The sequence below is a fragment of the Chelon labrosus genome (assembly GCF_963514085.1).
Source record: "Chelon labrosus genome assembly, chromosome: 13".
Taxonomy (NCBI): domain Eukaryota; kingdom Metazoa; phylum Chordata; class Actinopteri; order Mugiliformes; family Mugilidae; genus Chelon; species Chelon labrosus.
In genome coordinates, this window is record NC_140346.1 from 29,784,944 (window position 1) to 29,812,612 (window position 27,669).

The window sequence follows — 27,669 nt, forward strand, 5'->3', positions numbered from 1 at the left end:
CAGAGCTGGTGCATACAGTACGTTCTGAGAGGAAACAACTCCTCATAGCAGCAGGTGACTGTATGGTATGGAGAAATTAGCTCTAGAGACTTAAACAGTTTTTTGTACCAGGCAGCGGTGGATGGACATAGGCAGCCACAAATAAATAAATTAAAATCCAAACATTGGTTCCATTTGTGTGATCAGTTTCGTGCTGGACGCTGCATCCCTTCAGTTTGATATGAAGATGAATAAAAACGTCCAAGAGATGAAAGTTTGCTGCTGTATGTGTGATGATGATGATACTATCATGTGATAATGAAACAGGATGGAGAGCAGAACTGTGTTAGCCTGTTGCTATGTTAGCCTGTTGCTATGTTAGCCTGTTGCTATGTTGCTGGCTCTACACTTACATACGTAGGGTGACAGTTAGCAGCCAATGATAACATGGATCCTTTATTATCATTATTATTATTATTATTTCAGTAACAAGACCACACCTCAGTATATACAAAGCAGATTATTTTGACCAGGTTAAGGGGAGGAATGGGATGAAGGGGTCGAGGGGATGGGATGAAGGAGGATGTAGAATCGGATGGTGGTCCTCTGATGTTCGGATGGAGGAACCCAGGGATTGAGATTCAGGGTGGGGGCATATCTCTGGGAGCTTTGGCTCCGTTTCCCCCAAAAGAGTTTACTGAGACGAGTTGGAGATGGGCTCTTCTGGTGTCGTTAGGGTGGTTATGGATGTGGACATGGTAGACATGAGGTGTCCATCTTCTGAGTATTTTAATGAGGTGGGCGGGTATACCTTGGCTGGAGGCGATGGATGTGGTTCTGATTCAGAATGAGCGGCATGCCAGGGTGGATCGTAGGTGGATGAAGAGGCTATAGGAACCCAAAGAATGCTAGGAGGAACATAGCTGCTAGGGTTAATTGTTTGGAGGGATGTGTGGAAGGCTTTGAAGCAGTTCTAACCTGTGTAATATGAAGAAAGCGTAGTAGGTGAAAGGCTATTTAAGATGGATACCTGTGACGTGAATGCGAGACGGAGGAGCTGAGGCTCAGTACAAAGAGTTGAGGCAACAGAACTAAGGACAATACAAGGGCCTCCCTTCTCTGGCTTCCAGTCTATTTTAGGATCCAGTTTAGATTTTATTACTGGTTTCTCTGAGCACCACCTTACCTGTCTGAGCTCCTACATCGCCACACTCCATCTACAGCACTGAGGTCAACAAACCACTTACTACTGGGCTTCTCCAGATCCAGATCCAGATATGGGCTCAAAAACTGAGGACTGACTGAGGTCTCCCAGTCAGGACGTTTTGAGCCTAATGGTGCTAACACTTTAGCTTTAGTCACAAATGAGTGATAACAACGTGACATATCTGGGTTCTAACCCTTATTCTGTGTGTAGTCTTCATGTTCTCCCTGTGTCTGCGTGGGTTCTCTCCAGGTTCTCCAGCTTCCTCCCACCGTCCAAAGACATGCTGGTTAGGTTCATTGGTGATTCTAAACTGGCCGTAGGTGTGAGTGTCTCTCTGTGTTAGCCCTGTGATAGACTGGAGACCTGTCCAGGGTGGACCCCCCCTCTAGACCAATGACAGCTGGGATAGACTGGAGACCTGTCCAGGGTGGACCCCCCCTCTAGACCAATGACAGCTGGGATAGACTGGAGACCTGTCCAGGGTGGACCCCCCCCCCTAGACCAATGACAGCTGGGATAGACTGGAGACCTGTCCAGGGTGGACCCCCCCTCTAGACCAATGACAGCTGGGACAGGCTGGAGACCTGTCCAGGGTGAATGAATGAAGTGATATAATTTGTGATTAATATTTTGTCAGACTTTGGACACGACTGTATATTATTAACAGAAAAACACATTTACATCCTGTACCTGTATAATCAATCCCAGCTACATTCAAAGGCAACAACACTGCTTCAAGCAATGACTCTTTTAACTCTTCAGTATAAATATAGCTCATATATTTCTATGATAATAAACATGGCTGTGTTGTAGATTTTTTTGCTTCTTTAATCCTAAAATCAAAAGTTAATTAATTCTGCTATAAAATTATGTACATGTTAAAGGTCGACATTAATTAAAATAGTAGTTTTATTGTCTAAAATCTGTTGTGTTATATATTTGTGTGAATATTTATGTGATATATAATTGTCCTCGGGGCTCATGAGTGTTGAAATACATGTGGCTTTATTAGATTCTAATCACCACCATAAATAACTGTTAACTGTCTATTAACATGATTTTATTTTATTTTGATATGTTCGTTAAACAAGTTCATTTTTTTAATCAGTGCATTTTCACTTTAAGTTATTTTGAAGAACTGACTTTATTTTTTCACTGACCAGACATAACATTATAGCAGAACATGTGTTTATACATTTTTCTGAGTTTTGACATTTTCATTCCATACATGATCGGATTCAAAAGAGGCTGAATGATGAGGAAATACAGAGACAGAATGAGTCGTGGCAAACTGGGCACGCTGCTCATATCAAACCTACTCTGGAGAATCTCAAAGCAGCAGCCGAAAGAAAAATTCAAGAGTGATATGAGGTGAGGCGTGCAGGTACTGAGAGCTTTCTGTCGGGTTTGTCTGGAACCAGAGAAACACACTTTGAGGATCTTCATGTAAGAGAAGAGGATTGGAACCAGAGGGATTAAGACAGTGAGAACAATACCAAACAGTCCATAGATGTTGTTGACCTTTGGATCAGAGCAGGCCAACTTAGCAACCAGATAGTTGTGACAATACAAACTGTTTATGATGTTTCCACAAAACGATAAACGAATGTTTAAGGATAAAGTAATAAGAAATTTCACAAAAGAGTAAAACCATAAAGCAATAATCAGGACGGCAACATGCCTGGACGTCATCAATACGTTATACTGCAGAGGACAGCAGATAGCCAGGTACCGGTCATAAGACATGACGGCTAAATTACAAAACTCAACACTTCCATAAGTATAAATGCAGAAGATCTGCAGGAAACAGAAGGAAGCAGGAACCAGGTGAACATCAGAGAGGATCTGGACCAGGAGGAACGGGAACAAGCCTGTACTACCATACAGCTCATTGACAAACAGGCTGCACAGGAACATGTACATAGGTTCATGTAAGCTCCTGTTCACACAGATCACCACCACCAGAGACATGTTGACAAAAACTATAACAACGTAAAGTAAAGCAGTTATCATGAAACACAAATATCTTAAGTTTCCGATGTGCAAATAAGCTCCGAGAATAAAATAAGATAAAGTTGACAAAGTTGAATTAGACATCATTCTTGTGTTAGTTGACAAAACGGGTGAACTGAGCAATTAATGGAAATGTTTCTCTCATCACGTAACCTAAAATAAATTATCAGGTTCATTTAAAGTTTTCATCTTGAAAAACGGTACATTACATGAGATTATTTTTTTTAACTAACAGTAATCTGGATGTTTAACCTGTTGTTCTACAGACGGCTGCAGTCGACGCCAACTGTCGTAGCAACAGCTGATGTTTTATACCTTTTCAGAGTCAAGGCCACTCCCACTTCATCATCAGGTGACACCGATTCTCATTCATTGACAATCAATAATCATACTAGAGTGAAGTTTGGTGGGAAGGTTCAACGTAGCATCATCAGAGTACACAGCGTTGGCTTTGCCCTTAACCCTTCTACAAATACAGTGAGGCCTGATTTGAGTTTAGAAATAGGACGTTACAGGTTCAACCAGATGATTTGTTTCATCTGGTTTTAATGAATAAAAAGAGCTGGGTGTCATCTGCATAGAGATGGACATTTATCCAGTATTTCCTAATAACGTTGACCAAGAGGAACAATATGAACTTTAACAGCACATTTTAGAATTAGAAAATCAGATAAAATACGATAGAAACTTTACAAATAGAAACTTTACAATACGATATGATACAACAGAACGCAACACAACAGAGTCCCATAGAATACAATACGATACATTACAACAAAATGAGATGTAAAACAATATCATGCAATATGATGAGGTATGATACGACATGATGACATGAGATAAGCTACGACAGTCTGGACTAACTCTGATCTGATCACATTCTGTTGAAGCTCCATTCTTGGACTAAGAGACAGAATTTTTAATCATAAAAGATTTTAGTGATATTGACGAACATGGTGAAGGAGGTGTGATGGTGTAGGGCTCTTTAACGAACTGAACTATTGACCTAAGAAGAAAAGAATGAGGCCCTAGGTTTGGGATGAACTGGGCAGAAATGTGAAGAAAGAAGGATAGAAAACTTTGCAAATGGAAAATATTTCTATTGCAGAATAAAGTGTTTATCTGCAACTCTTGGTTTGTTTTGTTTCAATTTCAGACAATGAAATGAAGTTTTCTCCAACATGTATTGAATTCAAAGTTCAATGCTTTAGTCAAACTTTAAAATTCATTTGTAAGCTGTTTACTGGCCAGTGCAACCAAAATTCCCGTCCTGAGCTGTGTTGTTAGAGACGTGTCTGAGGGGAGGTCATTACTGTCCTCAGGCCTCTGTGGACCGTTGAGCTCGGGCCTCACTGATTGGTCTCTGGTTAACGGCTCACTCTGTAATTTGCTTCAGAGGGAATTAACGGAAACTGTGGCGAAAGTGAAGACACCTCAGGGACAAACATGTTGACATGATGAGATGACCTTTGACTTGAGGGACTTTGTTAATGAGCTACAGTCGTTTAACTTATTAACCGAGGTTTAAATTAGTTACAGATGAAAATAAAGTCTGTACATAAGTTTTTCTTTCTCAGCATCACTTTCAAAGTTAAAGTCTGGTTTATTGTCAGTTCTGTCACATGTGCAGCACATACAGAGGATTGAAGCTACCTTCCTCAAAGAGCCACGGTGCAACAAGTTAAACACTAAAGTAGAAATAGAAACATCTGAGAATAAAGCTGCTGGTGCAGGTGCAAGAAAATAGATATAGAGTCAATAAATAACAGAAATATAAATGTCACACATGAGGTGTTAAAGCTATGTGATGTACAGAGAGAGTTCATTACGGTGAAGATGACTGAAATAAATATAATACTGTAGTACTCTAAAACAGTAGTTTAAATTATTTTTACTGTGTTTTACCAAACTTTATCGGTATGTGCTATATTGATGTATTGCTACTAATTAAAATGATCACTACTAATAATTTAATAAGGAATGAGATAATAAATGATCTAAGAATTATTACTCATATTTGTAAAATACATTTTCTAATACGTTTTTAATGAACATTTGTTATATTACATGTTCTGTCTGTTTTAAAGTTCATGGGTCAGAATTTAACAATTATATACGATACGGGTAAAAGGGAGCGAGAGATCGACAGGCGGATCGGAGCGGCATCTGCAGTGATGTGGATGCTTAACCGGTCGGTCGTGGTGAAGAGAGAGCTAAGCCGAAAGGCAAAGCTCTCAATTTATCGGTCGATCTACGTTCCAATCCTCACCTATGGTCATGAACTTTGGGTAATGACCGAAAGAACAAGATCGCGAATACAAGCGGCCGAAATGAGTTTCCTTCGTAGGGTGGCCGGGCTCAGCCTTAGAGATAGGGTAAGGAGCTCGGACATACTGGAGGAGCTCAGAGAAGAGCCGCTGCTCCTCCACGTCGAGAGGAGTCAGTTGAGGTGGCTAGGGCATCTGGTAAGGATGCCTCCCGGACGCCTCCCGGGAGAGGTGTTTCGGGCATGTCCCACCAGAAGGAAACCTCGAGGCCGACCCAGGACACGATGGAGGGATTATATCTCTCGTCTGGCCTGGGAACGCCTGGGGGTTCCTCCGGAGAAGCTGGCTGAAGTGGCTGGGGAGAGGGCTTCTCTGGGCTTCCCTGCTGAAGCTGTTGCCCCCGCGACCCGGACCCGGATAAGCAGAAGATGACGAGTACGAGTACACGATACGATACGAGATGAGATGAGACGAACATTTTCCTAAAAGCCCAGAGAATTTATCCATTAACCCCTTCATGCCTAGTGTCGCGAATTCGCGACGCACTGTTTCTGCTCAGACTGCTGCCGAAATAACACAAAAAAGTCCTAGGAACCTTTTGCAAGCACTAGTTTCTCGTAGGAGTGGTAAGCAAAAACACAAATAATTAATTTCTTTATATAATTGAAAAATCAATTCAGGCGTTAAGGGGTTAAAACAAGGTGAAACAAAGCATCTGGTTGAACTCACACTAGATATATTATTTCAAACAACATTTTTAACAACACAAGTGTCCTTATACCTTCATTAGTTGACTGTATGGTACATGGGGGGGGGCTAATAACTGAACTGCCCCCTAAAATAAGTAAGTGAAGTAACGGTGACGGTGCTGCAGGGTTAAACTGTTTGCCTGGATCATGTCTCTAAATGAAGACAAACACAATGAAAGGGCCTTTTAAGAAATGTGATTTTAATATTCCAAACAATTAAAATGTGTTTAATTTGTTCAATGAAAGCAACATCCACCATCATTTAGAGCTGAACACTTGGACGAAACGTCTTCTAGTCCAGACGTCTTTGTCTCAGATAAACCAGGACCTGGAGGACTGGAGATCTGATCCTGTCACAGTTCACTGGTTCCTCCATTTCCGACAACGTTTAGATTTACTCTGAATTGAAGCATCATCAGATGTTCTCCATCTCATCTGAATGAATGAACCTTCAAACCAAAAACCTGGTGGTGCTCTCTGAGAAGATCCAGTCAAGGAGAAGACGAATGTTCTGCTCCTGTTCTTCTGAACTCAACAGAGTTTACTGACTTTAAAGAAACTTCCTTCTGATGCTTCAACAACAGAAAAAATGCTGCAGGTTTCAGTTTTAAATGTCAGAGACCAAATAGCTTTAATGTGAAGGGTGAATACAAAGACGCCTGGACCGGACGCCAACAAATAAAATGAAAATCTCAGATTACTGGTCTTCACCTGGAGACGAAGGAGATTCTAGAGTTTATTGGAGCTAAAATGTCCAAACTAGACTCAGTCCTGAACAACAGAGCTGGACTCAGTGCTCTGCTAGCCGAGTTAGCTACAGTTAATGCTAAACTAGCAGCATTCAGTTAGCTAGTTATCATAATTCATCCTCTTCATCCACTCGCCCTCTTCTTCTTTCAGTCCCACAGGAATAACTTTTCATTTTGAAGATTCGTGAACTGAACATGGATCACAAAATCCAACACAAGCTCTGTCTGATCTGAGTCTGTTTTAGTGGGAGCAGCTCATAAACTCATTCAGAGGATGGATTAGTCTCATAGTGAACAGCTCTATCTGGTGGCCACAGAGTCACACTGCAGACCGAACACCTGGTTACACCTGCAGCTACAGGTTACCTGGTCCTGATCCAACTCAAACATACAAATAAATATAATGAAGTTTAACTTTAGATGATTTAAATTGTGTGATTTTCTCTTCAAAATGTCTTCCATGCGTTTCTTTATGTCCCGTCACTAGAGGCGGATAGAGGGACATCCTCAGGAGACATGGAAACATCTGTTCTAAAACAAAACCTCTGACTCTCAGCCTCTTAAACCTTTTAGAGAATTAAAGTTCAGTTTGACTGATCAAAGTTCTTCCAGAGAAACATCAGAGAATGAAGATGTTCCTCAGATTTAAATTTATCCTCCAGTGACATGTTATAGTTAGATTTGATCAGGTCCAATAAACTGAACTGATACATATTCTACATGATGTCTGACAGATGATAAAATCTTTATAGTTGGAAATAAGTTTAATAGAATTAGTTTAAAAACACTAAAAAACAGATTATTGCTTCGTGACAGAACTGACTGATCACTAAGCTGCTGATTTATTTCTACTTGGTGGCTGAACTCTACTTTGAGACTTTTAACATCAAACTGAAGCTACTTTAAGTCATTAAGTTATAATTAACAACAGGTTTAAAACATGACTAGTCAGAAAAAAGACTTTAATAAAAACTCAGAAACCAGGGGCAATATTCCTAAAGATTCAAAGAGTTTCTCCTAGAGACCAAACTCTAAGAACATTCTTAGAATCATGATGTTTTCTAAGAGTAGATCCTGGTGAAGATAAAAGGTATTCCTAAAGAGTCTCAGCTCTTCAGAGAGCTCCTAAGGTGAGATCTGTTCAGAGCAGGGAGACATGTTCACACATATTGTAGGATCATTTTAAAGTAGAGCTACTATTTAATTATTTTTATGTAGAATATTATTTAGAGATTAGATTCTATTATTAAGTCTATTGATGTGACGCTCCATTCTAGGCCAGTTATCACCAAAACTGTATTTTTATCTAACTTTTTGGATCAACCAATCACACCTTCTGAAATGATGACTCATACCTAGCAACGGGGTCAACCACACCTCCTCACTAAGATAAGAGTTTCTGTCCATTCCTTGCTAAGAGTTCTCTAAGAATTTTCTGGAATCACTCCTAAACTAAGACTCCTAGCTAGGAACGTTTAGGCTGAGTTAGGAGCTCTCTGAGAGGATTCTTAGAATCTTTAGGAATATGGGCCCAGGAGTTAAGGTGCTGCAGGGATGTGAACCAAAAGATCCAAAGAGGTCACAACACAGGAGAAATAAACCAGAGAGCTGGATAGAGGACAAAGGAAGACGCGGCTATATACACCTGGGCCCGTATTCCTAAAGATTCTTAGCGCTAAGGTGAGATCTGCTAGGAGCAGGGAGGAGGACTTTTAGGAGCCTTAGGAATTTCTTAAGCAGAGGAGAAAATGGCTGAAAGAAGAGACATGAGAGATATTCTCCAAACACTGAATGACAATCAAGCTTGTTACAATCGCAATACAGTGGTCCCTCGTTTATCGCGGGAGTTACGTTCTAAAAATAACCCGCAATAGGCGAAATCCGCGAAGTAGTCAGCTTTATTTTTTACAATGATTATAAATGTTTTACGGTTGCAAAACCCCTCACTACACACTTTATACACTTTTCTCAATAACTTGCAAACATACCGCACTTCAGTCACACTGCCAGCGATCAAAGATACTGTATATGTAAATGTGTCAAGCTGAACGCATTCTGTACTGTACAAGAGACACCGTATGAGGAGATTGATTGACAATGGGCTACAGTCCCTTAGCCAATCAGGACGCAGAAAACAATGCGCTGTAAAAGAAAAAAAAAAAAAAAAAACATGGACTAAAAAAATCCGCGAGGCCACGAAAGGTGAACCGTGTTATAGCGAGGGACTACTGTATCACCGGAAATAAAGTCATCACAACACTGAGGTATTTAGCAACAGGAAAAATGCAACAATGCAGCAGTGATGACTTGGAGCCAAATCTACTCTCTAAACACTTTTATTCTCATTGACCAGTTGATCCAGAAGCAAACACTGTTCCTCTGTCCAGTTGGGTTTCCTACTTCATTTCTTCTCCACTGCTGTTCGGTTTTTGGAAGATTTGAACACCAACCAACACTGCTTCTTCTAGGCCGGTTAGCAATCACAGAAATTGATGAAAGCTGAGCCATTTTACTCTTGTTAATACCAAATAGGTGAAGTGCAAAATGTTACCAGTGGTAAATGAATGAAAGCAAATAAATAGAACTATCAGCATGTGAATACTGTGGTAGTGGCCTGAGTTTAATCACACATTTTATAGGATACTTTTTAAAGTATAGCGTACTATTTATTTATTTTTATGTAAAGTATTATTTATAATTATACAGTCTTCGTAGAGATTAGATTCTGTTATTAAGTCTATTAATTTGACGTCTATTCTAGGCCAATTATCACCAAAAGTGTATTTTTATCTAGTTTTAGGATCAACCAATCACACCTCTTGAAGTGATGACTCATACCTAGCAACGGGGTCAACCACACCTCCTCACTAAGATAAGAGTTTCTGTCCATTCAGAGTCACAGAAAACATTCAAAACTTAAAACCAGTCTGAGCTGTAGATTAGAACTGATGGTGCTAAAAGGTTCTTCTTCTTTGGTTTATAAAACACTGACGTGTTTTTAAAGTTTCCTCTGTTTGTTCTTCGTGGAAAAGATTCATTTTATCTGAATTATTTAAAACTAATGTCGTCCTGCTGCAGTAACAATAGAAATAAATTTTACTGATCATAAAACAGCTTTTATAAACATTCATTCATGTTCTGTACCACATGTCCTGTGGAGGAGGAGGAGCTGAAGGGAACCCACGCAGACACAGGGAGAACATGCAAACTCCACACAGAAAGGAACCAGTCAGCCTGGATTAGAACCCAGAACCTTCTGGCTGGGAGGCATCAGTGCTGACCACCACACCACTGAGCTCATTACTCTTATAAACGTCTAATGTCTCAAACTTGTGGTTTCTCAGTTGTTTATTATTGTAGCATTATTCCAGCAGGAGGCGCTGCAGCACAGACGAGTTTCTAGTTTATGATCCAGTCCCTTAATAAACTCAGTCTGATTGTGTGTGTGAAGTATTTCATGTGTTGCTATTCAGTTTTTTTATTTTTCTCCTCTATGATGTTTCTCTGTTTAAAAAGACCACAAAGACTTTTCATTTAGTTTTTAAATGTGTTAAACAAATAAAGTTTTATGAATCTGATAAGTGATGTAGGGCTCCCACAATTAAAATGTATTATTATTATTAATATTCTTGTTGTTATTAATGTGATCAGATATAAAACCTGTTGTGATTTCACCTGTGATGAAGCGACCAACTCTTTAAACATGAGACTCATCGACGGTTCAGTAAATATTGGAGTCATTGAGGAAATGATACGTCTTTATTGATGTTCACCTTTGACCTCAGTAGATAAACTACAGTAACATGAAGTCTGCTGAAACTTTTATTCTGACGAGAGGAAATTAAAAATGTGTGGCTGTCCGTCAGGTTGTGGCACGGTGAAACCTCCAGGAACAAAGAGACCAGCTCCGGTTCCTGGACCGGATCAAACCAGTCCATCTCTACGGGCTCCGTCTCACATCGGCCCAAAGTAGAAAAACTGCTCGGCTACGCGCTAACGACGGCCTAAACGCTTCGCCATCAGATGTCCTTGCCGTGGGACGTGTCCTCATCCTGCAGGACCTCGTCTATCTCTCAGAGCTGATTTTGTACCGGAGGACGAAGTAAGCGATGACCCTCAGAGAGAAGAAGAAGATGGCGAGGACGATGAAGTCCAGGTAGAGTTTGGCGTCCAGCATATCCAGCTCCTTCAAGATGGCCTCTGACTTCTGGAAGTGACATGTGTCGTCTTCATCGCAGTGAAGATCCTCTCGGTCCAGACCGTAGATGGACAAGATGACGCCTTCAAACCCGTATCTGAAACACAGCGAAAGTAAAAAACCTTCAGGACGAGTTCAGACAAATGAAACCAGAGCTCCCTGGTGTGTGGACACTTAAAAGTTATAATGTCCTTCAGAGTTTTATACATTTCTTCAGAAAAATGACATTTTCACACACAAGTCCTGAAAGTAGAGAAAGAGAACCCAATCAAACACATGGAACACAAGACTTGGAAAGGTTCCAGAACCATCTCTAAAGAGTTTGGAACCCACAAATAATCCACAGTCAGACAGATTGAAGACGACTGTTCCCCTCCACAGGAGTGGTCCACCAACAAAGATCACTCCATAATAGTCTGAGAGGTCCCAAAGGAACCCAGGGGAACTTCTAAGCAGCTAAAAGCCTCTCTCTCATTGGCTGATGTTAATGTTGATGAATCCACTGAACAACCATGGTGTGATGGACAAAGACACTGCTCTCCAAGAAGAACATTTCTAAACATCATGTGCAGGGACGTGCACAGGGGGGTTGCTCAGGTTGCTCGGGCAACTGCCCATATGTCCTTCTCGACTCACGTTGCCCTTCTGAGGGGAAAAAAAAAAAATGTACAATGGATGCAGAATTTCACGTAGGCCTAGATAAAAAAAAAAATAAATAATAATCGCAAAGCCTCATTCACTTCCATTCGGGCACGGAAAGTGAAAGTCAGTAGGGGCAAACTCTGTTTACGTGGCTGCAGCGCTGCACGCGACCGGGAGCGGGCGGCCCTAGTAGGAGCACGTCGAGGTTGTCGCATAGACAGTAAAAGATAGGGTTGTCGGGTGAGACGACTCAACGTTGTCGGAGAAGGTGAGTTTGTGATGTATAACAAACGAACGATCATCATCATCAAGTTCTATTAAATGAATTAAAATCTTCATAAATCCAGGCTGAGTTTGCCACGTTTAGCAGACAGATAGCTTGCAGACAAGCAGCCCGTTATCACACAGCCTAGGCTATTTTTTAGGCATTAGGCAAACTAAGCTACATGTCTGCTGATAGTTATATTCTCACATTTCGTTTTAGCAAGAAGAATGAATGATGGAAGTAATGCATCACATTAATTATTATATTCTGAGTTTGCCACGTTTAGCCTAAATAATCAGACAGATAGCTTGCAGACAAGCAGCCCGTTATCACAAAGCCTAGGCTATTTTTTAGGCATTTAGGCAAACTAAGCTATATGTCTGCTGATAGTTAGTTTCTCACATTTCGCAAGAAGAATGAATGATGGAAGTAATGCATCACATTTTATTCAAAATGGTTAAATGCCTAAATCCTATCACTATTTTTGGTATTGTTTGAAGCCAAGATGCCCACCGAAAAAAGGCGGATTCAGGAGAGGGAGCAGGGGCGGAGTGGCAATCGGGACGACCGGGACTTTTCCCGGTCGGCCGGCCGAAGGATTTACGCAGCGGATTACAAATTGAGCGGCCGCGAGGCGAACGCGACCGGCCTGAGCTTGTTTGTTGTTTTTCTGTGTTATTAGTAGTAGTTAAGGTGATTGAGTGCTGTATTTCAGTGTTTTACTTCTTTGTGTATATATATTTTAATAAAGACCCTGTTATTCTCAGTCCTTCATATAGCCCGTGAGTTTTTGTTTTTTTTTGGGGGGGGGGGGGGGGGGGGTGCGCGCCCTTTTTTCATGTCAGAGCAACTGCCCCTCAAAATTCCTGTGCACGTCCCTGATCATGTGGACAAGACAGAAGACTATTGGGACAATGTTTAGTGGACAGATGAGACCAAAGTAGAATAGTTTGGTTTAAATGAGATGAAACAACACTGCATCATTCCAGTCAAAGTCCTGACCTTAATCCAATAGAAATGTTGTGGAAGGACCTGAAGCAAGCAGTTGATGTGAGGAAACCCACCAACATCTCAGAACTGAAGTGGTTCTGTTCTGAGGAATGGGCTAAAATTCCTCCAAGCTGCTGTAGACCACTGATCAGCAGTTACCAGAAACATTTAGTTACAAGGAGGTCACAGCAGATACTGGACACAAGGAGGACATGATATGTAATATTGGCTCACTTTAAGGTCTAATAGTTCTGGACCTGTGTGAAAATGTTTTGAGTCATTTTTATGTAGAAATGTTGTACCCAATGACGAATCCTCCACACCACCAACCAAGAACCCATTTATAAGCTGCATTATGTCGTTGAACAGGGCCCCGACCTGACGTAGGATATGTAGGACATCCACTGCAGGTACCAGGGGATGGTGTCAAAACTGACAAAGAACCCAGAGAACAACAGAACCGGGATTGCTGTGACTGGACCCACAAACGTGGCCACCTGCAAGAAACAAGAACACCTGAGTGACATGGGTCAGTTTGGAGCTGTTACTTCAGACTGAAAATAATTTTTGTCTGAATCTGACGACTCCATCGTTAGAGATGATTAACTAGTGTCTGCAGCTGGAGCTAATGGATGTGCATCATTATATAAGTTAGTGTTTGAGTGCTTCGTGGTTTGCTTATATGGACAGTTAATTATAATAATGAAAAACACTCTGATTTATTAGAAATGACATTTTTGTCATGTTTACTTTGCACAAAAACATCCAGAAATGAATGATTTCATGTAGCAGCAGCATCAGACCAGTACTAAAGTTAATACTGGTCCATGTTGCTGCTGGTCTGTGACTATCTGAATATTATTTATGTCTTTTATTGTGAAGTAAACCGTTTGGTTGTCCTGTCTAAAGGTTCTCAGTCGACCAGATCAAAGATTATATAAACAACAAAACCAAGACATCTGGACTTGTGTTCAGCTCTAAATGACGGTGGTGGGTTTAGGTTTGTTGGTCATTATCAGACTCTAGTCATGTGACCTTCAGGTGATAAAAACCTAAACTCTCCACCTTCATTTAGAGCTGAACACTTGGAGGAAACGTCTTCTACAAACACAACAAGTCCGATGAGTCAGCTTTATTGTTTAGATAAATTAAAGACTGAGAACCTTCAGAAACACTGAGTCGCCTTTTTGGTTTGGTGAGTGTGGATTATGGACGACAGATGACGGAGGAAGATAGAGAGGAAGAGGAGGATGAAGACAGATCACAATAAACCAGACAGAAGTAGACACACAGAGTCAAACCAAGGTAGCTTCTGTTTCCCCGTCGTTCACACTGATATAAACTAGATTTCACCTCCTGTTAACTTACGTCACAAATATTGTTTATTTTCCTTGCTGATCATCAGATTAGTTATTTTAGTTATTTTAGCCAAAATACCAGACGCATTCCATTGATGCTAACATTCAAAGCATCTGTCAGGGACACTCTTTAAAGCTGCTTTATGCTGCCCATCAAACCCAAGCAGCAAGATTGTTTGTCAGAGTGAAAGTACTGAAGTGTTATTGTTGTGTTATTGTTGTGTTGTTGTTGTGTTACAGTAAAGTATTGAGTGTAAAGGTCTCGTCTTAGACGGAGGACCAACCTGCAGAGAGGTGGAGGCCGCTCCGATCAGCAGCCCCAGACTCTGAGCCACCAGAGACGTCAGGACGCCCAGAGACAGGAAGAGGAAGAACCGTCCGGCGTCGGGAGGCTGAGCCGTCATCCAGTACACGATGCTGCAGTACACGACCGGGAAGACCACCTGGCCCGGACCAGATACCACACAGAGTTAGTACGTTAGACTCTGGTAACATGAACATCCTCCTCATCACCTGGATAGTCCTCCAACCAATCAGAGACATTTAGTTGTAAAATAATTAAACTACGTCGCTGTTCTCTTCTATACATCAACAAATTAAGCCCCGCCCACACGATCTGATTGGCCCGTCAGAATCAGTTCCCAACAGAGAGACTCCAGATCAACTTCCCAGTCATTTCTCTTTTCTCCTCGTCCTTGTTGATCCCACTCAGTCGTCATCTTCATCAGCTCGGCTGAAGTTTCTCCAAGTTTCAGAGGGACCCAGAAAAGTTTCTCTGGCGTTTCATCTGAACGCCATGGAGTCGTTACATTTACAACAAAATGGCCACCGATGGAGACGTGAAATGTCTAGGGTCTAGTATCATGTGTAAAAAATATTGACAGGAAATGACTTTAATGTCACATGATTCTTTGCTCTGATTGGTTGGAAGACGATCAGAGGTATTTGTTTCTCATGCTCCAGATGTTTACCTGGAAGGGGACATCAGCCATGGTCTTGGCCAGGTAGTACGCCTTCAGACTGTACCAGTAGTTCAGGTGTTCCCTCAGAAAAACTCCCATCTCCAGAGGAACTGAAAAAACAAACAGAGAGGATTAGATGAGGAAGTGGTCCAGAGGTGGCTGGAGGTCTGACTGACTCACATGTGAGGACTGTGGGCATCAGAGCCGCGAACATGAGGAACAACATGGAGAAGAACAGGAACCCAGAGTTACTCAGAACCTTCTTGGCCTCATTGCCAATCCCCAGGTACAACAGACCAATCAGAACGCCAATCCCGATGTGGGACGAGATTCTCAGGTGAGTCAACACCTGCTCAACCAATGACAAGAAGTCTGCTTAGTAGAGTGGGAGGAGCTTTCAGAGCGTCCATCAAACTGTCTGAGAAGGGTTGAGGTTTTCTCACCGAATCTCTGAGGATGCTGAGGAACGTTCTTCTGAACAAGATGGAGAACTGAGTCATACAGCTGGCTGAGAAACTATGGCAACCCTCGGACGAAGACGTCTCCTGAGGACAGACATGGATGGATGATTAATAGATGATAGATGGATGAACACATGAATAGAACATGTCAGGTGTGCTCGGTTTCACCTCCTCCGTCCGCTGCCACAGGAGCGGGTGGAGGTTGGTGTCTCCGTTCAGCTCAGTCTGATAATCCTTCTCACACTTCCTGTCCTGGACAGCTCTGACCAGACGAACCATCTGATCCCCGTACTCTCCAGACGCCACCTCCATCACTGAGGACACACAGAGAGACAATAAGACAGAGAGACAGACAGCAAGTGAGACAGAGAGAGACAGACGTGGTCTTACCAAAGTCAGCAGGGTTGTGGTAGGTTGGACAGTTGAGTCCCAGGTCTCTCAGGTAAGGAACCAGACTGGACACCTGTCCTCTGTAGATACATTGACCCTGACTCAGCACATAGAGCTGCAACACACAAACAAACCCAGGATGAGGAGTTCTGCTCCTCGAACCGAGTTTGATCTGGAACTGGAACCTAGAACACTCATTAAAAATCACTTCCTCTCTAAAATCCTCAAAGAACCGTCAACGTTTCATTAAACTTGGAAACATCTGGATGTTTTTAGCTAAATTGAAGCTGATTTGTAGGAAGCAACGAGGAGACTTTCTGGGATATCAGATGGAGAGTAAAGAATGACAGAAGAAAGAAAGACTTGTCACCTTGTCAAAGAGCTCAAAGAGTTTGGCGCTGGGCTGGTGGATGGTGCAGATGACGGTCCGGCCTCCTCGAGCCAGAGCTTTGAGCAAAGACACCACCTGGAAACAAGACGAGCTGTCCAGACCGCTGAGACACAAACACAACGTTTAGTTCAACATCAGACAAGAAGAAATAACATGAGTCAAATAAAGGGTTTTAGTTTCTGACCTTGTTGGCTCATCAAAGAACATGACCGGAGGATTGTTGACCAGCTCCAGAGCGATGGCCAGTCTCTTCCTTTGACCCCCCGACAGGTGAGACGTCCTGGTCTTAGCACAGTCCAGCAAACCCAGAGACATCAGGATCTCTCGAACCTGAACAGAAACCAGAACCAGAGCTGCTGGTTAACCTCTTAAACCCTCTAGTCTCACCTGAGACCAAATAAACCAGGACTATCTCCAGAACCATCAGGTCCATGTTCCTGACCCTGGTCTCTATGACCCTTGTCTCTATGGACCCTGGTCTCCATGGACCCTGGTCTCTATGGACCCTGGTCTCTATGACCCTGGTCTCTATGGACCCTGGTCTCCATGGACCCTGGTCTCTATGGAGCCTGGTCTCTATGGACCCTGGTCTCTATGGAGCCTGGTCTCTATGGAGCCTGGTCTCTATGGATAGGTCAGACTTCAGTGTCAGTAACATTGTGTCTGATTAATTAGTGATAAACTAAAACGTCTTCTAGATCAGATAGTAGAAAACACCCTGATAGCAATGATATCATTCTGAACTCATTCAGCAACCCCTTGACTAGAACTGGACCAACAGTTTAGAGAAATACCACAAAGGTTCTAGTAACAATAGAACCAGGTCCACTCTCCATTTGGACATGTGGAGAACCAAAGAACCCAAAGTGTTCCACATTGGGTTTTTACCTCTTGAAAGTGAATCTGGCTACAAAATCCTCCTGATTCCACTACAGGAGGCAACGTACACACAATTCAACCTTTGGACATTTTATTTATCCTGGACATCATCACATTCTACCATTGTGATCATTATACAATCCAGAAGAAGATGGAGATTTCCTCCATGTTGTTCACACATGGAACTCCCCAGGGAAACCAGTCACCAAGGCATGCTACATATCAATGCTAAGTTATCTTTCACTGCAACATGGCTGCATTGTGTTTATTATCTGTAGTACCACCATTAGACCACTAGATGGAGACAAAGGACCACGTATGTAGTTAAGGCACAGGGATCTGATTCTATCAGTCCAGTCACCATGTGGTTCATAGTTGATGTAGAATCATGTGGATAGACTCTAAAGGACAGAAGATAATAAAACTATATCAGTTACATTTGTTGTCAGTTGTTTTTGGATTTGATGAAAAACTGAGACAGAAGAAGAAACTCTGACATGATGACTGAGAAATAAAAAGTTTCTCTAAGTGTTTTCTCTGTCAGCTGAGGCTAGCTGGTTATCTCCAGCTATGTGATGACACCCAGCATGGCATAGTGGAGCAGAGAGGATTGTGGATAATGTTTCATTTTATTGTGACTGTCCCTCATATATACCGGGTTAGTCGGGTGGAGGGTGTTAAACTCTGATCCGTAGAAGAACCTGAACAGGTCAGGGTCTAAAACTCACCATCTCTCTTCGAGCATCCACCTTCTCCTGCAGCTTCAGGTTGGCTGAAACCTGCAGAAACAGCAACAAGGTTCAAATCTGCAGCATCTGGACTTCAACAGACAGACCAGTGGTTCTTGATGTGGGGGTCGAGACAAAGATATTAAAACTATCAGTACCGTCATGGCCTCCTGTACGGTGAGGTGAGGCAGCAGCATGTCGTCCTGCATGATGTAACATGAAACCTTCCTGAAGGAGCGCAGGTCTCTGGGCTGACCGTTGATCAGGATCTCACCTTTCATCCCAGTCTCCCTGATATAGGTGATATTTGATATGAGGTGGGAACAAATCTCACTGCATTGATGGAAGTCTTAAGAAAATAACAAGATGTAAAGACTGAGAAACACCAGGAGTCAGTCTGGTTCCCAGACACAGAAACCCGTATGGTTCTATGTATTTCATGTTCCTACAATTACAAAGCTGCAGCTCCTCTGTTCTGTGGTGGAGCGTGGGCAGACAGAGTTCTGGTTCTGGACAAATCATGGCACAAACCAAAGATCGCTTTCTCCTGCACCCTGTTTTAGTTTATCGGTTTCTTTCTTTTTATTTAGTGTTTTTAGTGAGGGGAGATTGGCAAAGCAAGCATTTAACTGTACGGTCTAAACTGCTGTTTTTAGTGGGACAAGAAACATCTTGACTCTTGAATCAAACTAAAGATGTCTAGATCCTCCATCATGGAAGTAATTTCTTACTTTGTGAGATCTTCTGGCTTCAAGCTGCTGATCTGTCCTGGAAAACTACAGCTGAGGAAGTAGATTCATCATCAATAAAACCTGTAGTTTCATAATGTTTAGGTCTTCTTGGAGTTTGGGAATGGACATTAGAGTATCATCTGCATATAAACTGACATTTACCTTCATCATGAATAATGACACATTGGGAGCTTGAACAGTTAAAAAACTAAAGGTCCTCAAGCTCTGGGTTTACTTTTTAAATGATCTGACTCATCTCTTCATCAGGTCTATCTTCATCTGCAGAACTGTAGTCGTCAAAACCCTCTGATGTTAAAGAAAATGCTCCTCTGAACAAAACCGTACCGACTGAATCTCTAAATGATTGTAAAACGTTTATATGTATGAATGAAATATATTTATGTTAAAATAGTTCAGTCCAGATCCAACAGTCTAGAACAACAATAGTCCTCACCCACCTGTACCCGGCCAGGATATTCATGAGGGTGGACTTCCCGGCTCCTGAGGGCCCCATGATGGCCACCAGGTCCCCGCTGGTGAATTTCCCAGAGATCCCTTTGAGCAGCGTTTTGTAACCTGAAACAGAACAGAAACAATCAGTCTGAGGGTTCCCAGCCAACTCTGAGAGCAGCTCTTTGTCCTGAGTCCAGGCTTCAGGTTTCACGTTAATCTGCCGAGATTCACACAAACTCTTCACAGTCTGGACTCAAACCAGACCCAGAACGCCGACGTAGGATTTAAAACATAAAAAACATTTACTGAAACAAACCTGATTCAAAGATCTGTTGATTTTTGAGCCTTATTTTAATAAAGAATTGAAAATCAGCAGGTCAACAACTGATCAAGAACAATATGAGCAGAAACTGTGACATGGTGGCCACGACCTGTTAAAGGTGTCTAAGTAGTCCGTCTACTTCCTGACATCTGAAGTTTTGTTTCTGGCTAAAATAAAAATAAACAAGAGTTTATATGATTGTCAATCACACAGGATGATGGGGAGGAGTGGGGCTGTGTTCTTCCTGTAGTCCACGATCATCTCCACTGTCTCCAGGTTGTCATGGCGACACCACGTCACCAGGTGGTCAATGACACCACCTTCATCAGAGATGACCATGATGAGGGTGGTGTCATCTGCGAACTTCAGAAAACAATGATCCAGGCATTTTTATCTCATTCCAGAGAAAGCAATAGAAGAAAGGTTTCTTTTTTCATTTGTTTTGTTTTTGGATTTAAAAGTTTAAATCAGTTGTTTTACCAGTTTTTGTTTTAAAAGTAAAGTTGAATAAAGATGAATGACCAGACCCTAAAACGTCTGATTTTCTAACTGAACAATAACTGGAGAAAATGTCATTACATTAATTATGGGAATGGGGTTGCCTTGGGAACCAGAGAGGATAAGGACGACGGAGATGGCCGACAGTAACCGCTGCAGCCTGAATGATGTTTAATGAGATTACCTGATTTAATCTGATTGAAACAGGTTTAATCCGCTGTGACCGACAGTAACCTGCAGAGACTAGATGATTAGATTCATGGACGCCGTTAGCTTGGCCTCCAGTTCTACTGAAAGAAGCTTGAACTAAAGTTATGGAGTTCCTCATGGTTCTGTGCTAGGACCACTACTCTTCACATTATACACATTTCTCTTAGGAAATATTATCAGGAAACATCCACCTCCATCTCTATGCAGATGACACCCAGATATATTCATCTATCAGCTGGTTTAACTCCAAATAAAGGACGACCTGGAACCGTCTCCTCTTAAACTCAGACTAAACACCAGTCGTTGTATTTGACCCTGAACATCTCAGAGATTCAGTGTGTTAGCGTTAGCTTGGCCTCCAGTACGACTCAGATTAGAGACGATAAACTGCAGTAACCTCGTTAGCAGAGGTGCACTCCAGCAATACCCACAATGCATCAGTATCAACTGTTTTATATATATATATATATATATATATATATATATATATATATATATATTCATCTTCCTGGTAACAACTTTAGATTTAAAGTGTTTCTTGTTATGAGCTCAGTAAGGAGACACGTTTCCCTGAATACCAAACAATATAAAGTCTTAAACAGATGAATAATAGTACAAAATAATGGCATTTTTAAAAAAACAGCGTGTGAAAATATAATAGAAACATAACCTGTGTCAGCTGTGAGAGTTCAGTTATTTATCAAACAGTCCAGAGAAATGCATTCTGGGTAAATTTATCCAAGAAAAGCTGAAACGAGGGCATCTGGACACGTAGAGAACTGAAGAAGCTCCTAACTCTGCAGTAAAACCTTCAGTTCTTGTTAAACTGAAATAAATCTGAAATAACTTCTACTAGTTGTAGACTCTGTGTATTCTGAGAGTCTTGGTTCAGTTTAAACTTCAAATAAAGTTTTTCTGAATGTTTGGTAGAAACGGTGGCGGCGACAGAACGTCCTGACAGTAGTACTCTGATCTACTGCAGCAGTACACGAGGTACTGCAGTATCATGGCACTATGGTACAAAGACAGACAGGTTTTATACTTAGTTTTTACTGCTGCTTGTTTATTAACTTATTATTTATTTATCAGCTAATTTCATTCCTGGTTGTTTTTAACGTTGTTAAATGACAATAAAACCTCAAAACTATGAAACGTCTCAATCTACAGAATAAATTTAAAGTGTTTTCTTCTGTGTTCCCGCCTCTGACCACAGCTCAGCAGTCGTGATTGTTCTCAGTGAAACTCAGGTTTTCTAATCTGAACAAAAACAAAGAGTTTAACTTCAGCTTCCATAGAAACTGGATCTGTTAAAGCCTCTGATTACAGACTGAACGCAACAAAACAGCTGCTCCCGGCGTCAGGGAGGCGGCGAGGACAGAATGTAGTTGGTGTCCTGTATCGACGGTGAGTCATGTTGATGAGGTCGACCCATCCATCCACCCTCACCTCCTCCCGGGCTGTTCTTACTAAATCAAATTCAAACTAATTTTCACTGTTTAAATATCAACATGTGATAATTAAATTCTGCTGAATCCACATTTTAAAATCACCCTCGACAAGAATCTGACTGATTTAAACAACGTTAACGATGAAACTCAATCATTAATTAATATTTGAGCATCAGACGGTTCTAGTTACTGCAGCTGGACTACATTTAATGTGTACTTCTTTTTGGTCTCAGATTATAGACATAAATACAAGTTTGTACATTAAAGACAGAAAAATGATTTTAGTAATTTAATTCCTAATCAAACAGGTTAACAGATCATTCGGAAGTTTAGTCGTTTAGATCTTTAAATTCATCTGAAGAACCAACAGGTCGATGAAAATGATGTCCTTTAAAGGTGTGAATGAATTTAAGAAAAGAAACTGAGACTAAACTATCACAGAACTGATCTGGACTCTTTGTTCCTGAAGCTCAGTTTCTCTTTGTTTGCTGCTGAGAAGCTGAAACCTGAAACGGGTTCTTCTGTTCTTCAGTCAAAACCTGATTTAACTTCCTCAAACACGTCAGAGATGAGAATGAAATGATTTTGAATCATGTTCAGTCTTTTTCCACAGGTCTGTAGTTTTACTGTCTTTCTCTAATTATCACTTCTTCTTGTGTTCAGTAGAACTTTTAACGTCCTTCAGGATTTTCTACATTTCTTCATAAAAATGACTCAAAACATTTTCACACAAAGTCGACAAAGAACCCAATCAAACACACGACACAGAAATATTAGTCTAAAATGAGCCAATCAGGGTTCTCCGTTCTTTGACACAGGTAAATAACAACACACAGCCTCTTCTCATGTTGTTTGTGGAACCTCATCTAATCTGACCTACAGCTATTTGCAGCAGATTAACAGATTACAGATAATCCACCAAACAAACCGAGCATCAACTGCAGCTGAAGCTGACCGAAGACTTTCTCCAGCTTCTGTTTTCTGCAAAGATTTTATTCACAAAGCCGTGATCAGTGTAAACTCAGCTCTTTGCCACTGCTGTGGTTTAACAGCTGATTATTTCCTTCCAGAGAACTCTGCTAATCAGATCTAATGTTCTAGTGAATCACACTGTTGACTTATAATTGTCTCCAGATCTGCTGCAGGAACCAGTTTCTCTTTAATTCATCTCCTTTAAATCAAATCTTTACTTCCTGAGGAGCAGGTTTTAGTTTTTATTTCAGATTCGTTCAGACCAACTTTAATCAGAAGCATTCATTATTTTATCAGCTTCTATTTTTCTCTTTGACGCAGTGAAGTGATTGAGTTTATTGATGGTCAGGAACCTGAAGTGGGAACTCTTACGGATCCTGACCTGAACCCATCAGCTGAGTGTGTTTCAGTACCTTTCTTCCTCCACCATGGGCCCTCTCTGACGGAGTACGACACGTCTTTGAACTCGATGTTGACCGCTGGTCTCCGTGGTAACGAGGAGAACCTCTGGGCCTCCGTCAGGTTGTTGTCCACCTTCTTCAGGTGTCCCTGCAGCAGCGGCGTCTGCTGGCTGCCCGTCGGCCGCCTGCTGACCACCTCATCCATACAAATGCACGCCGTCCGGGGGTCCAGCATCAGGTCCGGGGGTCCGTTGGTGTTCTGGAGGCCAGAGATCACATGAGCAGCTGTATGAGTCTTAATGTTTGTTTAATTTATTTCAGCCAAACTACAGAACAAAAAGAGAACAGTCTTTGTTATGATCTCCAGTGAATTCCTCAGTAAACTTCTTTAAACCTAAACAGGGGATCCTGTTTGGAACCGGTTTACGGGACACTGCTGAACTGCTCAGTGGAATAATGCAGAACGTCTGAAGTTTGATTAAATGACCATGTGACCAGTAGGTTCTCTAGATTTACTTGTGTCTGGGCACCAGTGGATTCAGGCTTTAGGAACGGAAAACACTGGACAGAATTCTTGGGACAAACTCCCAAAAGACAAGATCCTTAACTTGACAGTGTTGTATTCAGGGTCTGATCAGCTGCTGGTATTATCTGTAAAGTTCAGGACACGGTCGAAGGTCGTTAGTGCTTTGAAAAACAGGGGACACTGTTTGTAATGCTGTTGTTGTGGTTCTTGTTTTTATGGTTGAATCTACAACCTTCTACTCTGTGGTCTGCTGGTGTGATGGAGTCACAGAGAGGGACAAGAAGAGACTGACACTGATGAAGAGGTCCAGCTCCATCCTGGGCTGTCCTCTGGACTGAGTGGAGCAGGTGAGGAAGAGGAGGATGTTGGCTAAACTGTCAAACATCAGGAACAACTGCTCCTTCAGCCAAAGACTGCTGCACCAACAGTGATAGAAGGAGGTCTTCAGGACGTCCCATGTCCCCTCAGCAGTCTGACTCTTTAACATCAGCATTTCTTAGCTCTGCTGCTGCTGAGCTCCTTTCAGGACATACAAGAGCACAGTATACACAACCTGTCATTACCTCATGTGTTTTTGGTTCAGTACTTGGTGCATGATGTAATACTCATCCTCCACCACTTCATCCTTCTCTTTACATTAGTTGTGTTTTCAACTTTTTGATTAGCTACTGAAAACCTGATAAATATGGAAATATTTTTTGTACCATAATATGTTTACTTTTATATTGTTTCTCTTGCCTTAAATCTAAGAGTTTTATATTTTATTTGAGGACACTGACTGAAGACATCCGGACGTCTTAAAGGAGACTGAGGTCAGACAGTTTTGGTGCATTCACATTAACAGCGACCGAGCAACAAGCTACGACTGACTGTGGATGGAAGTCGCTGATATGAAGCAACAAACTGAAGCTGAGGGAGTCGAGCTTCGTTTTCTCTTAAAAGCAGTGGAAGGAAAATGTTCAGCTTCATCCAGAGCCTCCAACCATTTACATCCATTCACACGCAGTCATTCACTGATGATGACCAGCAACACCTGCTGAACCTCATGGGAAGGGACAGTTTACGGGACACTGCTGAACAGCTCCATAGAATAATGTAGAGAGTCAACTATGAGGGTCTGAAATGTAGTTAAATTACTGCCCAGTGTCTTATTGTCTACAGAAGGATTTTCTAGATTTAACTGGTTGAAAGGTTCATGGACACGATTGGATTCAGTCTTTGAATAGAAAACAACTGAATTATTGGCACAAACTGCAAAACAACAAGATCCTTGTCTGGACTGTATTCAGGGTGTCTCATGAGCTGCTGGTAAAGACATTCTATTCTATTCTATTCTATTCTATTCTATTCTATGTTATCATCTATCAGGTCAGAGTTCACAAACGCCTTGAAGAGCAGATTTTATTCTTGTACCTGGAGACCAAACTTGTTTTGGGACGGGACGGTCAGAGGAGCAGCGGTGGATGTTTTGAGATTAGCTGGGTTCAGTGTTTGTATGTAGGACGGAGTGTGGGACATATGGGACACTAATCTGCCTCCACGCAGGGACGACGGCGGGAGGAGGTCACCGTCGGACAGAGCTTAGTGACCGAGCAGAAAAACATCCTGACCCGACTCAGACTGAATCAGCAGAACAACAACACTGACCTGAACGGCAACAAGAACGATGAAACACAACAACAAATCGTCCTAAATGTCTTCATGAGACTCGTCCACCAACAGCTGATCTGGACAATTCAGAGTCCGACGTAAAAGACCGACGTCTGAGTCTGAGAGACGTGACGATGAAGACGAGAATGAAACCATCAGAGACGTCCAGACGGTCTCTGCTGCATGTCCACAGTACAGCATCCACCTTCAGTTACCTTTCTGATAACTTCACCAATCAGCCATAACATTATGACCACCTTCCTGACTTCCAGACCTCCGGCCCCCAGAGGGTCCAACCTGGCCCCGCGGGATGAGTTTAAGTGTGAAAATTACACTGAAGACATTAACTGAAGTTTTCAATAAAGCAGCTGGTCGGAGGACGGACTGACAGGACTTCTGGTTTAAATGCTTAATGAAAGGATGAACTCATGAACAAAGGGACACATCTGGAGCTGTCGTTATTTCTGCCGTTATGTTGCTGGTCTGAATGTGGCCTCTGAAAAAATGTGGAGCCTCCATGGATCAGTCTAGTTTGTCCGGGACGTCCCACAGAGTCTGGATTGGTCTGAGATCAACACGTTGAACTCACCCCTGAACCAGGGACCATCGTCCCGCAGAAAGAGGCCTCAGGGAATCCTGGGGGAGGAGCTACGAGTCAGAGGAACATCCACGTCTCCCATTAGAACATGGACTCCACCGGCTGGTCTTCAGACCAGAACCACCTTCATCCAGGTCTCTATGGTCTAGAGGTCAGAGGTCAGCATGGACAACCTGACTGGTGCTCTGACTCCTTTCTATCAGAACCAGCATCCTTGGACCGCCTCCTTTTCTTCCTCCTCTTCTTCTTCCTCCTTCCTTGGACCACTGTCTCTGGTTCTGATCCAGTCCAGACCAGGACCATGTAGACGTTCTGATCCCTTTCAGTCTGGGTCTTTTAGTCAAAGTCTGGAACATTTCTCCTGATTCTACCATCAACTCTGAGGATGAAATGATGAATCCACCCAGTGGTCATAATGTTATGGCTGATTCGTTTAAAGGCTGAAGTTGTAAAAACATTAAAAACATTAAAGATGAAGATGAAGAAGAAGACACCACGACATAGTCTGAGTCCAGTTTATGTCCAGATTGTCTCCAGTATAAATCTAGATTGTCTTTAGTTTGTCTCTTTCTCTGTCCTGTCTCTGTCCTGTCTCTCTCGCTGTCCCTGTCCTGTCTCTGTCCCTGTCTCTGTCCTGTCTGTGTCCTGTCTGTGTCCTGTCCCTGTCCTGTCTCTGTCCCTGTCTCTGTCCTGTCTGTGTCCTGTCTGTGTCCTGTCTCTGTCCTGTCTGTGTCCTGTCGCTGCCTCTGTCGCTGTCTCTGTCCTCTCTGTCTCTGTCGCTGCCTCTGTCTCCATCTCTCTCTCTGTCCCTGTCCTGTCTCTGTCCCTGTCTCTGTCCTGTCTGTGTCCTGTCTCTGTCCTGTCTGTGTCCTGTCGCTGCCTCTGTCTCTCCGTCTCTGTCCTCTCTGTCTCTGTCGCTGCCTCTGTCTCCATCTCTCTCTCTCTCTCTCTGTCCCTGTCCTGTCTCTGTCCCTGTCTCTGTCCTGTCTGTGTCCTGTCTCTGTCCTGTCTGTGTCCTGTCTGTGTCCTGTCTCTGTCCTGTCTGTGTCCTGTCCCTGTCCTGTCTCTGTCCCTGTCTGTGTCCTGTCTGTGTCCTGTCTGTGTCCTGTCTCTGTCCTGTCTGTGTCCTGTCGCTGCCTCTGTCGCTGTCTCTGTCCTCTCTGTCTCTGTCGCTGCCTCTGTCTCCATCTCTCTCTCTCTCTCTCTGTCCCTGTCCTGTCTCTGTCCCTGTCTCTGTCCTGTCTGTGTCCTGTCTCTGTCCTGTCTGTGTCCTGTCTGTGTCCTGTCTCTGTCCTGTCTGTGTCCTGTCGCTGCCTCTGTCGCTGTCTCTGTCCTCTCTGTCTCTGTCGCTGCCTCTGTCTCCATCTCTCTCTCTGTCCCTGTCCTGTCTCTGTCCCTGTCTCTGTCCTGTCTGTGTCCTGTCTGTGTCCTGTCTCTGTCCTGTCTGTGTCCTGTCGCTGCCTCTGTCTCTCCGTCTCTGTCCCCGTCCCGTGGCTGCTACTCACCATGATGATGGAGTTGGTGACGGTGGGGTTGTGGACGGACCAGGCGGCCATCAGACAGGCCATGGCCGAGAGACAGCGACACTCCAACTCTCTCACTCCTCCCTCAGACACATCTGATCACATCTCA

At 42.6% G+C, this 27,669-nt stretch overlaps 2 protein-coding genes across 3 annotated transcripts; both read right to left on the reverse strand.

The window, feature by feature from the left end:
• Window positions 1-2,338: 2,338 nt before the first annotated feature.
• Window positions 2,339-3,775, reverse strand: LOC311498315 (olfactory receptor 11A1-like; the record flags this gene model as incomplete). Its single annotated transcript, XM_084558848.1, has 1 exon — window positions 2,339-3,775. The coding sequence occupies exon 1, from the start codon at window positions 3,284-3,286 to the stop codon at window positions 2,339-2,341; it is 948 nt and encodes a 315-aa protein (XP_084414974.1). The 5' UTR covers window positions 3,287-3,775.
• Window positions 3,776-10,596: 6,821 nt separating this feature from the next.
• On the reverse strand, window positions 10,597-27,608 carry abcg1 (ATP-binding cassette, sub-family G (WHITE), member 1; the record flags this gene model as incomplete). Of its 2 annotated transcripts, XM_084559490.1 has the most annotated exons (15): window positions 10,597-11,259; window positions 13,438-13,556; window positions 14,702-14,860; window positions 15,389-15,489; window positions 15,560-15,728; window positions 15,823-15,924; window positions 16,009-16,154; window positions 16,231-16,345; window positions 16,601-16,724; window positions 16,806-16,951; window positions 18,229-18,279; window positions 18,387-18,519; window positions 19,418-19,535; window positions 23,276-23,522; window positions 27,543-27,608. In XM_084559490.1, the coding sequence occupies 15 exons, from the start codon at window positions 27,603-27,605 to the stop codon at window positions 11,031-11,033; spliced, it is 2,022 nt and encodes a 673-aa protein (XP_084415616.1). In that variant the 3' UTR covers window positions 10,597-11,030. The 2 variants fall into 2 exon arrangements, with proteins under 2 accessions (XP_084415616.1, XP_084415617.1); XM_084559491.1 differs by lacking the exon at window positions 27,543-27,608 and having other exon boundaries at window positions 15,973-16,154; window positions 23,276-23,498.
• Between the last annotated feature and the right edge of the window lie 61 nt (window positions 27,609-27,669).